Below are 17,634 nucleotides of genomic sequence, written 5' to 3'. Positions count from 1 at the left end.
GAAAGCTAGTACTGAACTGAATTCGAGCATCTTCTATCTTCTTTAAGAGGCTAGATTCGAGCATCTTTAGCCTCGCCATGTTGTTGCTACATGATCATGAGCTAACCTAAGATCTAGCCTTCTACTACTGTTTCCAGATAGTGCCTGGTAGCTCGGTTTGCAGGCCAGGAAGGCATCGGTTGCAGATTCCCAAACAACACATAGAAACAATTTGACGTAACAAACGAAGAGCTCATGGCATTTTTCGCTGCATATCCTTTTCCAGTACTCAACTTTGTGCTAAATCCTGACATTATTATGGAGCCGCAAGTCCACGTGAAACAATCTGACCGAACGAAAGACGAGTTCGTGGTATTTTGCTGCATATCCTTTATTTTGTACTGTTCCACAATTTTAAACCAAAGGGCAAAGGCCTTGTAAGGGTATAGGAATGCATGCATCGGATTCAGGCACCAAAGCATTGCAAATGAAGGCCGTACGATGTACACAAGGTGCATAGTAACTGTAAGATTGAATTGAATCACGGTGTGACATAAGATAGGAGCCGCTTATCCGCAAACCACATAAATACAATACACGCTCACAAGGACCAGGATCACGATACTTGACTGAGCAATTATAAGTAATGCAATGAAATCACCAAAAGAGGGGTGGAAAATAGAAAAGTTAATAACCAATAGGCATATAAAGGGGGCAGCCCAGCAAAGGAGTACCACACGCTACAAATGTTTTCGCTTGGAAAGCTCATTTGAAGCCAAATTGATACTTGTTGTAGTTTGCCAGGCTCTCGATGCCACCACCCTGTGTAGACTTGGGAATTCCGGACATTCCTAGGCCGGATCCCCCTGCACCCATGCTCCATGAGGGCTGCTGAGCCTTGTCGTCAGATCCATCACTGAGGCCGCCGACAATCCCAACATCAGCTAAGTTCACCTTCTTTGCTGTAATTTGTGATGAACACACAGAAACATCAACATTTCTGCTAGCAAGTTGCCATAAGGGCAAAGTGGAAATAACGAAATAAGAGGAACTTACGTCCAGTTATGTTCAGATCAATCAATCCACGGCTCAAAGAGTCAGCCCATATGCCAGACTTGACCTGGAAATTTTCCTTCTTGGCATTAGACTTGGGAGCTGCCATAGGTGCTTGCCCTGTCCTTCCATGGTTGCTACTCAAAGAAAGATCGAATGGGTCCTTAGCTGCTTCCTCAGTGTTTGCTACAAAGGCACCGAAATCAGATGCATCAGTTTTGGGAGATGCCAAAGGTGTCACGTCTGCTTTACCAAGATTGCCACTGGAAGAAAAATCAAAGGGATCTTTAGCTGCAGCCTCAGTGTTCGATTCAAAGGCACCAAAGTTCGAGGCTGCCTGAAGGTTCTGACTCGACGTGCCTCTACTTCCAGTGGAACCATGTAGAGGTGGTGGTGCACTAGACGATCCAACATTAGAGCTGAAGGCACCAAATGGGTCAGTACCACCAAAACTGCTTATAGGAATATCAGCAAAAGGATCAAATGGTTCAGGTATTGTGTTCTTGGACATGGACACATTAGCATCTGAAGATGTCCCAGAACTTGGTGGTGGAAACCCCGTCTGTGGTGTGAATGCCGAAGCAAATGTTGCATTTCCCCCAAAAAGGTCAACATTGTCCTGCACATTTTGATGTTCACACTGTATCATGATCAATGAATTAAAAGACTACATGATTTGCTAAGAATATTTAAGCACAACGAAGCAACATGTTCCCGAGCAACATACACAAAATGGCATCTTTTAATTGATTTAACAACAACAATGAGGCACTTATCTCTCATCACCATTGCCCAGCAATTCAATCAGTTCAGGAAGAAATGGAAGTGTCATGTAAGTTCTTAACATACAGAGAACCAAACCTGGATATCCTGATGCGCAGCTGTTTCTGTACTCGGGGCTGCTGACTGGAAATCTGCATCAGCAAATAGATCTGCTTGAGGTTCCGCAGCACTGTTTGTTGCTGGAATTGCTGCAGGTTCATCAATAAAATCATCCATCAAGTTTGGGCCAAAAAGATCCACCTCACTGGTCTTTGTATTAGCCGCACCTGTAGAAAAAGGTAGAAATATATTAAAAAAATCACAAGTACACAAAATAGACGTGCCCCTATCTTGACAGTTATTAGAAGATCTGTGCTCCAACATTAGTACTTTGGATGATAAAGGGCATGTCTGCCTACTTATTTATTTCAGTCACAATAGCTGCACCTGTGTCTACTAGGCTGCAACACATTAATTGACAGTTCAACAATTAAAAGCAACTCATTTATTCTCAACAAACCATGGGATTGTCCCTATTGGTCCAAACTAGTTGAACACTTGAACTATCATTCACTTAATGAAGTCCTATTTATAATAAGGCAGAAGCCAATATTGCAATTGTGTGGATAAAAGAATCAACAATCTTAACAAGATAACCCAGTTGCAGCATAGTGTACGCGCAAAATTGGGTAACAAATTATATGCCAAAACAAAATTTCAAGACTTGAACAAGCATTTAATACTACGGCTAAAGAAACACCCAATAAAGAAGTAGCATCAGCACAAAATATGTAGAAGATTGTACCATTTGAAGAAGATCCACGAGGATCAAAGTCATCAAAGTCGTCCTCATTGCCTTTTGTGTTGGATGGGGACTTCGAGGAGCTGAGTGAATATACAACTTCAGTGAAGGAGCAAAATGTACAACAAGAGAAGGTAGGATGAGGCTAAGAGTCCAGAACTGATATTGCTGCATTGACTATAATGATAAGATTCAACAAGGGCATCCAACAGGAATTATAGTGTACCTTTAAGACTAGCTGTACTTCTATAGCAAATTACAGATTACTTCACCAGACCTAATTGATCCTTCGTAACACCAAGAGAAGCTACCACTGGCTACTCTGTAATACTCCATTCCAAAATATAAGGTGTATTTCATTTCATTACGATAAGCCTTTGGCCGACATTTATGCTATTAATGCATGACTTATGTGACAAAATCATAAACAAGAACTTTTAAATATGAATCTAATGACATCAAATCTGTGTCACATAAGTTATGAGACCCCATAAGTTATATACTAATAGAATAACTGTTGTCAAACGCTTGCCTTAACGAAATAAAATAGACCTTATATTTTGGATCGGAGGGAGTAATATGATAAATTGGATATGATTTGTCAAATACTATTGGGTACGGATTTCAAAAACAATTAGTGGATATTTAGCATATGAATAAATGCTAGACGAACTTAAAATACCTTCTATCATGCTTCGCATCGTTTCTTATCTTGCTGCCAGATTTGTGGCTGCCAGTATTACTTGCAGATTTTTTAGCAGGTTCTTTGTCCCTGTAACTGTCACTGAATGAATCAGCTTCCCTTGTGCCACTGAAACTCCCATAACGTTCACCTGAACTGTAGTTGCTTCCTAAAGAGGCTGAGCTTGATTTATATGTGGAGCCTGTCGATGATAATCCAACATACCTTCATCCACAACAAATATATATTGGCTGTAAAGATGAGTGTATAACTAAAAAAGATCGAACAGTCATTTTACGATTTTCAAGAACTCACTTGTCACGGTTACTGGCTGCTTTCTCCCTCACAGCCTTTATTCTCTCCTTGTCATTTATGATGCCCAATAGAGTTTCGACTTTCTTCCTCACATTTATTCCAGAATCTTTTCCATTAGGCTCCACATACTCAAAACTCGAAAGAACCTTAATGGATATAGCAAAATGTTCAACAGGATGTAACCTACCAAGAGAGAATTTATAAAAACAGCCACAGACAACATACCGAGATCTTTGAATAATGATCAAGAATGTCATCAACTGCCCGCTCGGATCCATTGGCTATCAAGTACTCAATAATTGTCAGTGCCTGGGCATTCATAATTTTTTTTTCTTAGTTGGCAACATTATTCAGACAAATCATACACATACTGCTTTATAGATAGACAGAGTCAAACTTTTGAAACTGATTGACAATATCTTTTCAAATATTTATTGTACATGCTTGAGTATTATATACATAAATTTATCTGGCAAGTACTTCCGTAATCTATAATTTTGTTGGATTTTATCAATATACTACAAATTGACAATAGAAATCAAATTAGTTTTCAAACATGTACTCAGAGACCATGATTTTTCCAAAATGACAACTTTTAGAGCATCAGGAGGGAGTAGAAAGGTCAAAGGTATATTTCCCCTTAGTGATTAGTGCGATCCTTGTCGAGGTGATGCTGTGAAGCTTAGTATTTATCGAAAAATATTATTACAACTTGGTGTCTTGGTCAATGGTCATTGAGAAATAAGAGGCAATAACCTTATACACATGGCGCCAGTTTGAGCCTCGCTCAGCCACCCTAGTCCAGAGGACACTCATTACCATCTGACACTCAGAGCTGCAAAATTTATAATTTAGAAGCATCATTTCAGTGTCAATAAAGGGGGAGAATTAAAATGAAAAATGAGAAGTAGAGGTTAGAACTCACAACTTCCGAGTGGCCTGCGCTAATTCTGAAAGAGCAGATCCATGGGGACCCCAAGGTTCATCACTTGTTGCGTCAAGTACCTGATGTTAAAACATTATTTTTGGGAAAATACATAGAAGGTGCTACTGCATTGGAAAAGTAATATACCCAAACATCTAAAGTTAGATTGCAAAGATATGACAATTAGAAATTTCTCTGTTAAACGCAACTAGATATAACAGATGGGTCTGTGGCCTGGCGGTATGAGCAATATTGTTTGCTCCCACCCACTCGGTTCAATGTAACTCGTTTATTGAGCTACAAATCTATAATAACGAATTAACGATATCTAGAAAAATTATAATGAACGAAACACTGACTATATCCCCAAATAATTCTCGATAGTATCTTCATGGACCCATATAATGCAAGAGAAAAAGGACATGTCTGGCAAGAAAGGAGGGAAAGGATGAAAATGAATATACAATTGTACTGTCACTACTTGTCTCTCAATATAATCATTGATAAATTCAAACCAAGAGTATACTGTGACAATGTTGGCAATAAAGATCTCTAGTTCAGACTCCCAAAAATCCAAAAGTCTATCCCTTCCACCCCCCTAAATTATTACTGAAGTCAGAAATATTTTTTGAGAACTTGCTGCACACGAATTATAGCAACACAATACCATACTGGAAACACAAATCAAACATGTCTAAACTAAACCGATAGGAAAAATACAGGTTCACTCGTCCACCACACGAAGCAATCCCATAATCAGAGCTCCATTACCAGAAAAAGGGAAAGACAACTAGAGAGAATCTGAGCTAAGATCTGGGCGAGATCCAACCTTCTGCTCGAGCTCGGGAACCTTGAGCACCTTCAGATTGACCTCCCTCTTGCTGCAAGACCACGCGCAGAGAAAAAAATGATCAAGATCTCACGGATTGGACGGGGGTCTAGATCGTGGTCTGATCGAGAACTTACATCTCCCGTACGGTCTGGTCGAAAACCTTCATGAAATCCATGGCCGGCACAGGCCGAAGAATTCGCCCGGATTCAAGAGGGAGGGGATCTGGATTCTGGACGCTCAAGCAGTGAGCTGTGGTGGCAGCCAAGGGAGTGGCTTAAACTGAATTTGGATGGGATGCAGACGCGGCAGCGGCTGTCCCGATCCCGGAGACCCGCGAGCGCTCGGGATGGACGGCGGCCGCTTCGACGGCTAGGTCGGCCTGCCGGGCGGAAGGCACGCGCTTGAGAGGGGCGGAGCAGAGGAAGGCGGGGTTGTGGGCGGCGCGGCGGCGAGGTGGGCAAAAGACCACACTCGTCCCTCGTGGAGAAGGCGCTGGTGGCCGGTGGGTAGGCCAGGAAGAGGAACCATATGGCTGTATGGCTGTATGCTACCATCGAATGGTCAGGATCAGTTCCCGGTAAGATCTAACGGCTCGCGTAGCACTAACTGCGAATGCACCATCACGGTCTGCAGTCTGCATTTGCACTGCTTCTTTTTTACTACAGCTAATCTCTTCTGTCAAAAAAATAATAATACTACAGCTAATCTCCCGTTAAAAAAAACGAGAAACCGTTCAAAGAAAACAAATGCACAGCTAATCTAATCATGTGCACGTTGTGAACTTGTGATGATACCTGTCAGTGAACCATCAATTCTGACGTTTGTCAGTTGTTAATTCCAATTGTAGCAAACCACAATGCTTAAAAAATTTGAAGCTGACAAAACATCTAAACCGAAGGCAAAATTCTGCTCCAATATCGTTAGGAATGGATTCTGGTGGGTCCAAAGAGAAGTACAAAAGATGGCAAAAGTTCGATTGCATTTAGTTAGTTGTCACAACAGCAACCCAAAGAAGGCAGTCCAAAGAGAAGCACCTCCAGACCTCATCTCAACAGCAAAATCAGTAAAATTACTGTATTTGACACATCACATGCAAGAAAGAATAGTCATGTCAAATACTCTCAAACTGGCACAAAATTTAAAAAGCTACATTGGTCATAAAAATATATCAACATATCTGTTGAACATCAAAATGGTCTTGATGTTCATCTGGATCAATGTAAAACAGCAACCAGAGTTACCAGCATACAACAAAACTGAAGTACACAGAACTACTTCAATGTACAAACTGAAGTACACACAGATATTAAGTAAAGTTCTGTTTATGGACTATGGTCTTCCATTAATATCTACAGTTCTGGAACTCCTGATGGTCGCCTAAGAAGTCAAAGGAAAATGTTCATTAATACACAAGTTCGACTACATATACATCCATAATATAAATACATACAATTAACTTGAAGTGCTTTTGGACATCATATGAACAAATTAATTACAGTAAATGAGCACCAAGAGTAATACCAATGAAGTCATTTCTCCTTATCGGATATGATTGTAGCTGTTGAACATCCCAGTATGAGAAGCCTTGACTTTCGTAGCCTTAGGAGTATCAGGAGTCCCAAACACATTCCAGAACCGCAGGGTCTCATCTGCTGCAGCAGATGCTACAGTACAACCATCAGGGCTCTGCAAAGTTACCAAAAAACAACCCAAGCAAGCCATAAGCCATCTGTGCACACAAATATGTGTTTGAGCAACAAATGTACGGAGAAAAGATTACCTGAGTCATGAAAAGGACACGGGAGCTGTGGCCAGTGAGTTCAGCCATCTTAACCATTGACGGGTACTTCCACAAAGTGAGCTGATTCTGAGTGAATCCATGTGAGCTCAGCAGCTCTCTCTCATTCTTGTTCCATAGCAGTGCACACACTTGCGACCCGGTGTCCACAGAGTTGAGGCATGCGCCGGTGTGTGTGTTCCACAACTTGATGCACCGGTCACTTCCGCCACCACCAGATGCCAGCAGGTTGCTCTGGAATGGGCACCATGCGAGGGCCTTCACTGCAGCCAAGTGGTCATCAAGCCTGTGCAGCCATTGGGTACGACCTGCAGATTGTACAGAGGATGCCATAGACACATCCCATATATGGAGGAGGTTGTCGTTGCCACCACTGGCCAGGTGCTGTCCTGACCCTGACCACTTGAGTCCACACACCTCCTGCTCGTGCCCATGGTATGTCTGCACAGCATGGTTCCTAATCCTCACATCATTGTTCACAATCTTGCCATCCATCCCACCAGTGGTCAGGATGTTGTTGTTCCACGCCAGTGAACCAACCCTCGACTCATGCACACCTCGCAGTGTCCTTAGCTGCAGAATTAATCAAGATCAGCAACTTAGTAAAAGTGATGCAGCTAATAGAGCATTAACAGGAGAGATCAAGAGGTACCGACCAGTCGGTTAGAGCTGGGATCCCAGAGCTGGACAATTGACGAGTTGAGTCCAACAGCAATGTGTCGGCCATCAGGAGCCCAGCTAACACTGGTGACAGGGCCATTGTCCTCATCAACGGTAACGAGCTCAGATGTAGATCCATTTGAGCCATCCCAGAGGTATACCGTGTTGCCCAGCGCAATGGACAGCACATTGCTGCTTCCCCAGTCCAGTAGGTTGAGGTAGTAATCGTCAACAAGGTCTGGCGCATCCAGAGTCCTCTCCGCGGTCTGCATCAGGTTTCCAAAGCACATCGTGTCAATAATCATTACACATGGCGGCATTGCCACTACAATTGCAGCACCAATGAACAGTTGAGCACTACTAAAACTAAACATGCCATACCTGAGGGATGTGTCGGCGCTGCTTCGTTGGCTTCGCCTGGATGGAAGCTGTATCAGCACGGAGTTCTGTGAGGATGTTCTCAGGCTCCGGCGGCTTGTTCTGGAAGGCCAGAATTCTGGTACGGTTGTTAAGCAGCTTCTCGGCCAATAGTTTCCGGTACATCTCATTGGACGGGGATGCTGTCCCCACGTTCTTCTCGTCCCTCTTCGGTTCCGTCAGAAGGTAGTGCGCCATGTCCATGTCCATCGCCGACCTGTTCGGAATGAACCTGTCGCCCTGCAAACAAGTAGATTTACCCGTTCAGACAATTCGTCAAACGACCTGCGTGCATAAGCAAATGGTGCTCAGAATCCAGAACTCACATAGCACTTGGCGTTAGGGTTGCGGGACGCCGTGCTCAGCGACGGCATGTACGGCCTGGATCCGGCCTCCTTGAGCGGCGACCGCGGCGCCGCGTACCGGCTGCTCTTCTCCGACGAGATCGAGTTGGAGCCTGCATCCATGGGTCAGAAGCAACAAGAACAAACAAGAAGTAGCGGTAGTATTGACGCGAACAAGATTTACTCAGAGAGAAGAAATCGAACAGGAATCAACACGGAACCCTAATTCACGCGACGAATTCGCAGGCCGATAAATAAATCAACTCGGTAACCGATCTGAAAGACTGAAACCAACAGGCGCAGGCACCCTAGTGCAAAATTCTCTACTAAAGAACAAGAACAAGAAAACACGGCTAGATTAACAGCGGAGACGAGCGCCTCGAGTCAAGAATCGATCGGAGACTAGCACGCGAGGAACAAATTCAACACCGAGATCAGATCAGTAACCAAACAGGAGCGCAGGGATCTTGTCGGAGAGCTTTGAGCGCGAGACGGCGTTCCCGCGAGCGCTGGATTCGTTCGCTCGCGAGACCTGCGGAGGGAGAATTGCTTGGCGAATTTCTTTGCGGGGGTTGGGGGTTTAGCGATTGGATCCGTGATGAAAATACTTGTCCGGGAGGGGGGAGAAGCAGGATGAGGGTCTGTCCGAGAAATATAGCCGTTGGGTGGAAAATCTGCTAAGGTGAAAACCGCGTGCGTAAGGCGCACGCCAATCACCGGATGACGCGTGTATTTCCGGAACCTATTTTGTTTCTCCCTTTGCTTTTTTTCTAATTTCTTTCTCCATTCCATATTGTTTTGCCGCGTGACCAAGTGTTGGTTAAGGGACGAGTTTGGCCGTCGACCTGTCCTTCTGGAGTGTCATTGCACCGTTCAAACCGTCGCAAATTGATTTCTTACGTCTGCTAAATTGTCATTAGCCACGGAAAAAATTGGCAACACGGCAAACCCACGTTGCAGTTTCATATGATTCCTATGACAATTATGGATGGAATGCACATTGCGCACTCGATGTATGAAGAGAATTCCCAAAGCTTTTTCCAATGATACAACCATTCATCAGCCTTGTACTCCGTACGTAATAGCTAAACAAACGCCATAGAAAATGAAGTGACAATTTTAGATCGCGACATGAACAAGCCCAATGTGATTTGTAAGTCGTCCTGTCAGAATACCGACACCATATTTCGGGAGCTACAGAGCTGATTTTACGGTCAGGTTCGATCAAATGACACCAGGGACATGACAAAAGCATGTAAGTTTCACATCATAAGACGGCATACAACTATGATCCGATGCCGTACAAGCATAGACCTTGGAGCTTGGGCAGTATCTATCAGAATTCACAAAACATGGACCATTGTGTTGTCTAGGATGTTGGCAACAGTAATCAATTTCTCGATGAACACGAAGCAAACATCAGCACCAAAAACAAAGGGCCTTGTACTTGCTCTTGCGCTTCATCTATTTGTGTGTAGTTATGGGCATCCTCAACCTCCTATGGAGCATTACATGACCAGAGTGTTCATAGTAAGCAACCTTTGAAGGCTTTCCGTAGTGCAGCTTCGTCCAAATTTCTGCCAATAAACACAAGCTTATTGATTCTCTTCTCATCAGGCTCCCATGGTTTTGCTGGGCAGCCTTCCAACATAGAGTGCACACCCTGCAATTTTTGGTAGGAGTCAGTAGCGGAATGACACATGTTCTCAAGGAAAGTAACGGAATGCACAAAATTACAACAGACAACATTGCAGAAGCACTGAAGCAAGAGCTTTATGGATAACATCCAAAACACAGAACTTAAATATATCAATCAACTTCATTCAAGCAAAGGGACAGCAGAAGACGATTAAATTGGCTTACCTGAAATACGAAGCGTCCAGTTGATTCGTTCACAGATATAACGCCCTTCAATCTGTACAGATCTTCACCTTTCTCATCCACCAGCCTCTCTAGCCAATCATTAACCTAACAAAGATAGTGGTGATATATTAGTTCATTTACTGAGAAAAAGGTTAGTACTAAAGGAAGACTCATGTTGCAGTCATTCTTTAGGTACACTGTTTACCTCATCAAGGTCAAGTACTCCCTCTGAAACAATACTCACACTAGTAACAGCTGAATCATGGACATGATCATGATGGTGTCCTGCAGGTTGGGAGAAAGTAAATGGATTGAGAAAAAAAGGAAGAAAGTTGGATAAAAAAGGCATGCACACACAATATATGGTAAAGATCTGGTTGTCATCTCGATTATTGAGAATTTATCTGCCTCCATTTCTTAACCAGAAAGTTGATAAAAGGTGCAAATCCAGAAGGAAGCCACTATTGTTGTCTTAAGCCATAGATGTAAAAATTATATGGAAATTTCTCTGCATGCATTTGTTCATAGAAGTGCGAACTATACCATGTGCATCACCCGAGTGGCAATGACCTGTCTCTTTGCTTTCATTCGATTGGACTTCAGACTCAATCCTGCACATATTTTATCAATTAGAGAAACAAGATAGACCATCTAACTGTCAGGATCACAGCCAATATTCTTGAACACCCAGGTAAACAAGTAACACTAACCTATCAAGGTCATAGCCCCCAATTCCTAGCACAAAATCCATGTCAACATCTCCAAACTTTGCCTTTTTCATTTGTGCCATCCCATTTATGAGCTGCAATGAGAAAACATTTCAACTTGTACAAAATAACATCAGTTTGCACTTTGCACTTTATTTTCTGAAGGCATTCTTCCAACTTACCTTGATCTTATTGGCTAAAACCTCCTGTTCTGCGTCATCGACCAAATCAATCTGGATTGATGGCAGTTATTGAGGAAAGCAAGAAGCATTTTTATGTTGTATTCATAAACTATAAATGCAGAAAAGACATGCTTCAATAACTATTTACTTGGCATTAATGCCTTGTATATAGTTGTATAAACTAACTAAATACCTTGTTTAATATAATCCGATCTGCATAAGCAACTTGTTCTACTGCCTCATTTACAACCCACCTTGGTTTCACTTCATTCAAATGTTTCATGGCATGCTTACAATCAACCAAAGTAACCACACCATCAAGTTTCACATATTTAGAAACCAATTCATCAGAACAGAATGTCTCAATAACAGGACCTGGCTTTGCAAGACCTGCAGGACAGTGGCATCAGAACATAATGCATATTTAGTCCAAAAAAAATGGAAAGTGCATACTGGTGACTTTGATCCAATGAGATTTACCAGTTGTTTCAATAACAATATGATCAAACTTGTCTCCCTTCTGTTTCACCAACTTCAGAAGCATCTTTACAAGGTCCCCTCGGACAGTGCAGCACAGGCAACCATTATTCACCATCACAATGTCCTCAGCAACAGATGAATGGTTAGCGACAAGTGAGCTATCGATGTCCACCTCACCAAACTACACACAGAAACACAATATGCCTTATTCTACGTAGCACCACCGAGTCTCATCATGTTAAATGGAGCTAATTTGGTGCAAATACTGGTCCCTTGCAAAAATATAATAGCAAACAATGTTGACTGGGCATAACAAAGTGCGCGCGCCGAGATAAAAGCATGTTCAATTAACCTCATTCTCAATGACAGCAATCCTCTTCCCGTGCTGTGAAGTTAAAATGTGATTCAGAAGGGTTGTCTGCAAAAGATAGATTCAAAACAATTAGCCAACCTTAATAGACAATTATCGGTATTCTATAGAATACAGCATCATGAAGTAAGTGAAACCACATTCATTGGTTTAAATCCACACCGGTTGTACTTGGTTTCACTGATCGCGCATCAATTTCTGAAATCAGAATTCATATTAAGGTCATCTAAGCCACTACTGGACAATCGTCATACACTGCTCGAGTACAAGAGCATATGCAGTGCATCCAGACTGTACTGACTTCTACAGCGTGCCGCTCACAAGGGGAGGTAGGTAAGGAAAAGTAAGCGAGCCAGCGAGGTGGACCTTGCCGGAGCCGAGGAATCCGGTGATGACGGTAGCGGGAACGCGGGTGTCGAGAGCCTGCACGTCGAAGGCAGCGTCGGAGAGGTGCCGCCGGAAGACGGTGGACGGCGGCCGCAGGTGTAGACGGGGCGGCTCGAGGCTTCGGGAGCATCTGGAGAAGGAATCGAGAGGGCGGTGGAGAAGAGCGGAGCAAGTGGCCGCGGTTCTGGACGCCCCGGGCCTGAGGAGCAGCAGCCGTACAGCCGCTGCCGCCATATCGAACGTGCTTCGGAGAACTTCGCGGCGGCCGCCGCGGAGCTCTGGGGTTGGGGGTTTCGTGGGGTTTATTGGAGCACGCATCCTCTGTCCAACCGCAGCACCGTCTGTTCTTCCGAATCGTGAAGCATGGACCCAAGCCAGAGGCCGGGCAAGAGCGTCTCTTTGGAACAGCAAATGATATTTATTTCAAGTTATATTTAGACTAAATAATTTCGCACAAAAATACATCATTTCTAAACATACTGTGAGCCTTTAGAAGATGGCCTCGGTGGTGTAATTTCTCGGAATAAAACCATGTGAAATTTGCACCGTAATATTTATACATCATCTCACGCTACAAAGATGAGAGAGTGGCGGTGCGGATGGTTGTGTGGAAAGTGGAGATGAAACGCTGCCGAGACGGAGCTAGCGGACAGCCGTGGAGGGGACTCTGGAACGAGCTGAAGACAACGATGACGTGGCCGGCTGCGGCGGCGATGATGCAGGCGAGTCTCTGCTGAGCAACAACGAAACCCCCTACCCAACTTAGGGTTACGAAGGTTGCCTCGGTGCTGCAAAAGATGTCGAGTACCCTAGTTTTATGGAGGGATGGATAGGATGACAACGGGCCGACGGTGGTGGATGTTGGGGCATGTCAAGAAGGTAAGGTAGTGACATCAGCCGCTGGGATTGGGGGGCAGTGCCAGTTGGGTCAGGGTAGGCTCTAGTTGGTCGTCATGCGGTGGTCAAGCACAAGGATGGGAGGGCGATGAAGGGTGTCGCAACAGTGGCTTTTGCGCGTATGTTCTAACGGCGTGGTGGTCATAATCGACCACGGAGGAGCTTCCACATGCATGGCCGTCTGCCAACTAGCGCCACTCCATGCATTTATATAATTCGGCCCGTATGACCATCGCATGATATGATTCTAAAATTCCTGCTAACTTTAGGTGTTTCAAGTTTCGAACTTCAGTAACAATGTCTCCCTTTGTAAACTGGACTACTTAAAAGAACATGTAAAAAGAGTAGCACACGATGGCAAAAAAAGAACTTGATTGGTCAAAAATAAATTTAGAAATGTCATCACAAGCTGAGAAACTCGAGGGGTAGCAAGGAGCGCGTGCGCTCGGTCGTGAAAAAACAATTTTGATCAAAATTCAGAAAACACTCGCACAAAGATACGTTATGTACGAATGTCCATGTCGTCTTTGTGCTTGGTATACAACAATGAACAAATATTGAAAACTAGGGGGATGTGATAGGTAGCTATACCTGACCACTCGTATGCAAAATCACAAGTTTCAGCAATGCCCAAACAAGCTCACAACTGTATTTCAAATGAAACAACCAAAACTTCCAACACTCCTAAGCCTCCGGTTGGGCAATGTAACTGCATTATACTCTGTATTTGGTTGATCACGTCGTGGTTAAATAAGATCAATTTTCATTTCCTATCATGGTACGGTCGTACCCACACGGTCCCAAGCTTGTGAGCGGTGCTGCGTTCTGCTCGTGAACTGCCTCAGCCTCCACAGGCTCCTCCTCGGACCGCTCTATCATTCTCTTCCTTCATAGGCGGAGCCAGCGATTTGGCAGAGTCTGTGCACAACACAAGCTAAACCAAAATTTCATAGTTTACCAATCCCAAATAACAGTTCATAGTACGAAAATATAAGTGATAATGTTGACATTTTGACAAAGAAAATTCCACGACAGTGCCAATTAGATCACATTAATAGTCATAAACGCAAAATGTGATAACAAACAAGCCGCTAGCTAACAATCCACCATCAACTTCCAAGTCAACAACAAAAGTCCAAAATCAACCACACATCAACGAGGCCATGAGAGAATCTAGAAAAAAAAAGATTAGTAAATCATAGTATCCAAATATGAAGTATTAAATACATTGAAATTGATAAAATAAAACTTACCCATGAGATGCTAATTAGGCCTTGGCAAAAGTTCTCTACGAAACCTCATGGCTTGAAACCGCTTAACGATAAGGTCATCATCTAGTTGTTTAAAAATTTCTCGCTCGGTGTAACATATCATCAAATCATTGAACCACTCATTAGCCATCCTGTTGCGCAACTTAGACTTGATAATCTTCATAGCCGAGAAAGCCCTTTCAACCGATGCCGTTGACACCGGCAATAATAAAGCCAACTCAATCAGTTTGTAGACCAATGGGAAAACCAAATGCTTCTCGGTTTCTACCATCTTTATAGCCAAACTTTCAAGATCGGTCAATGAAGAGAATGCAGAATGACTTCTTACATGAAAAATGTAAGTCTCAAGTTGATCTCTAATAGTTGCACGATCATCATTAGAAAAATCAGCACGATAAATTTCAGCTAGGCTAGCAAGCTTGTCAACATCAAACATAGAGAAGGAATTCTTTGGAGTAAGCCATGAGAAGCTCACCATTATCTCCAAAGATTCTTCATTAAAGCGATGATTCATCTCCGTGCATATCTTATCAATGACAACATAGAATACCTCAACTCGATAAAAATAAAGATTAGTGTAAATCATCCCATCAAGACTCGAACGACCCCGAACCGGTATTCTTTCTTCCATATTGGGAACCGGAATACCTTTGGCTTGACAAAAGTGTTGAAAACTTCATCAAAAAAGCCTCCCAACCACCTTCTCTCATAGAGGCCAACCGGGCTTTGACATCATGAACTAGTTCTATGGCATTAACAATATTGATATCTTTTCTTTGTAGCACTTGTGAAAGCTCATTTGTGATAGCTAACAACTTTATCATAAGATGCAAGACGAAAGCAAATTTGAAGCTCTCCATTAGTTCTATCAAACTTGCAGCTTGAGATGGTCCGTGCCCTTCATCATTGACCTCACGTAGGACGAATATTACTGATTTCCACTTTTGACTCAACCGAAGCAAAGTTGTATAATGTGAGACCCATCTAGTATCCCCGGGTCTAACTAGATTTGTTTGTTGATTCAAACCCCTTCCACTAAATATCTCACCTTTCTCGAGTTCATCTAAAATATTTTGATGAGTTTGCTCTGTCAATATATCCCTCCTCTTGCAAGATGCACTTGTTGTGGTCACAATCAAAGAGACATACTCAAGCAAATCATGAATGGATGAGCAGCAGCTAGCAACTGAGACAACTACCAATTGCAAACGGTGGGCAAAGCAATGGACGTATAAAGCATAAGAATTTTCATCAAGAATCTTTCTTTGCAAACCATTAAATTCACCTCTCATATTTGAAGCCCCATCATATCCTTGCCCCCAAAGCCTATGTATGGTAAAGTTGTAATGGTCAAGTATGGCATCAAGAGCTTCCTTTAGTGCCATTGATGTATGCCCCCCTGAAAACAACATATGAAGCAAGGCTGAGATACGTACTCAGCAAGCCGCCGGAAATCATTATGCATGAGTTAACCTTGACGACCATCAAGCCGTCGGACCAAATCCGAAAATAAGTTATTTCTTTTAGTATTTCGTTGAAAACCATATTTTATTTGAAAAATCTACTGGCGGCAGATCGACGTGGGATCTTACATCCTGTGTTAGAGTAAAACCCACACGACGCACTTCCAAACCCGAAAACTAGGAGTGATATCACATTTAACTCTGATCAGAGGTGTACTGCTTTGCCCATAGCATCACTTGGTCAATCCTCGTCAGCGCACTAATCATATGCACACGACTAGACCAAGGAACCAGAACCAGAACCAGCCCGTACACTACCTCTGCTTCGCCGCCTTGCCTTACATAGGCCCCCCACCGGATCCACTTACATATTTATTTATAAATCTTATTTTTGGGTGGCATGCAAGAATTTCGAAATAAGTCAAGTTTCATAAAATCATTTTCGAAGACATGTTCAAAGGATGCGACTTGCCTGGTAGCGCTCCGGTCAACTCGAAAACACCGTCAGGTGTCCTACTTGTCCGGAGTCAACTCCTAATATTTAATTCATAAACATATTTGAAACTTTACTAATCGAAATTCTAATAAGTGAAAAAAATAAAAAATAAAAAACAAGACATACATGCAACACACTGCACTAGTTTTTCCTAAGCTAATAGCACTTAGCGTACAGATGAAAGAAAATAAAAATAAGCATGTGTATGTGCTGGTGTGTGTTAGCGTGTGTGTGCAGTAGCAGGTAGTACCCTGTGACCCTATCCAACAAGTATCGAGGTGTGAAGGAAAAAGAAAAAGAAAAGTAGAAAGGGAAACGGTGCCCTGTGCCCCGCATAACACTCCCGACCGGGCTGGCCCTTTGTTTTCTTTCCTACGCATGCGCTTTTCTTCCTCCTCCCCTTTCCTTCTCTGCCTTTTTCTCTCCTGACCCGAGCGCAGCACCACGCCACCGCAGCGTCGCCTGGATCTCCCTAGTTCGGCCATGCCTGGCCAAGCTGAGGCCAGTCCTAGACTCCTCTCTCCCTCCTCTTCTAGATCCCCAAACTAATTTCTAGAAAACTCCACCAACCTACCCCGTGACTGCAACCCTAGCTTTTGGGCTGCCATGGCCGCGGCCGTCTCCCTAGGGTCCGGCGCGGCCAACTTCATCGTCTCCGGCGACCACGACGCTTCTCCCTACGATTTCTCTAGCAGCACGCACCACTACATCGACGAGGACTGCCATGGCTTCTCGCTCAGGTGCCGCGGCCGTCGCCGACGACGGTGAGGCTGGGGTCACGCCTACTCCTTCCCAGCTCGCCGGTGTTGGGACCGGCGGTCCGGCGCGTGGCCCGCGCATGCCTTTCGGGTTGAAGAACGCGGGCTCAACATTCCAGCGTGCTTTACGCGAGTGTTTGGGATCCCAGCTAGGCCGAAACGTTGAGGCTTACATGGATGATATCATCATC

General features: G+C 43.7%; 3 protein-coding genes across 3 annotated transcripts; all 3 read right to left on the bottom strand.

Annotated features, from left to right (window-relative positions):
• Positions 1-492: 492 nt before the first annotated feature.
• On the bottom strand, positions 493-5,862 carry LOC100826620 (clathrin interactor EPSIN 1). The gene is made up of 11 exons (XM_003580377.4): positions 5,485-5,862; positions 5,348-5,399; positions 4,519-4,598; positions 4,350-4,428; positions 3,819-3,902; positions 3,594-3,739; positions 3,279-3,503; positions 2,600-2,679; positions 1,894-2,081; positions 1,036-1,651; positions 493-941 (listed from the first exon to the last, which is right to left on the bottom strand). The coding sequence occupies exons 1-11, from the start codon at positions 5,523-5,525 to the stop codon at positions 745-747; spliced, it is 1,788 nt and encodes a 595-aa protein (XP_003580425.1). The 5' UTR covers positions 5,526-5,862; the 3' UTR covers positions 493-744.
• Positions 5,863-6,410: 548 nt separating this feature from the next.
• Positions 6,411-9,223, bottom strand: LOC100831204 (cell division cycle 20.2, cofactor of APC complex). Its single transcript, XM_003580392.4, has 6 exons — positions 8,552-9,223; positions 8,190-8,465; positions 7,805-8,074; positions 7,131-7,721; positions 6,872-7,036; positions 6,411-6,727 (listed from the first exon to the last, which is right to left on the bottom strand). Exons 1-5 carry the CDS (start codon positions 8,690-8,692, stop codon positions 6,890-6,892), a joined length of 1,425 nt encoding a protein of 474 aa, XP_003580440.1. The 5' UTR covers positions 8,693-9,223; the 3' UTR covers positions 6,411-6,727; positions 6,872-6,889.
• Positions 9,224-9,701: 478 nt separating this feature from the next.
• Positions 9,702-12,911, bottom strand: LOC100827545 (uncharacterized GTP-binding protein YjiA). The gene is made up of 10 exons (XM_003580380.4): positions 12,538-12,911; positions 12,154-12,219; positions 11,802-11,982; positions 11,515-11,711; positions 11,322-11,372; positions 11,143-11,234; positions 10,976-11,043; positions 10,638-10,717; positions 10,433-10,537; positions 9,702-10,232 (listed from the first exon to the last, which is right to left on the bottom strand). The coding sequence occupies exons 1-10, from the start codon at positions 12,874-12,876 to the stop codon at positions 10,095-10,097; spliced, it is 1,317 nt and encodes a 438-aa protein (XP_003580428.2). The 5' UTR covers positions 12,877-12,911; the 3' UTR covers positions 9,702-10,094.
• Between the last annotated feature and the right edge of the window lie 4,723 nt (positions 12,912-17,634).

The sequence above is a fragment of the Brachypodium distachyon genome, chromosome 5 (assembly GCF_000005505.3).
Source record: "Brachypodium distachyon strain Bd21 chromosome 5, Brachypodium_distachyon_v3.0, whole genome shotgun sequence".
Taxonomy (NCBI): Eukaryota; Viridiplantae; Streptophyta; class Magnoliopsida; order Poales; family Poaceae; genus Brachypodium; species Brachypodium distachyon.
This window is presented reverse-complemented; position numbering and strand designations above follow the sequence as displayed.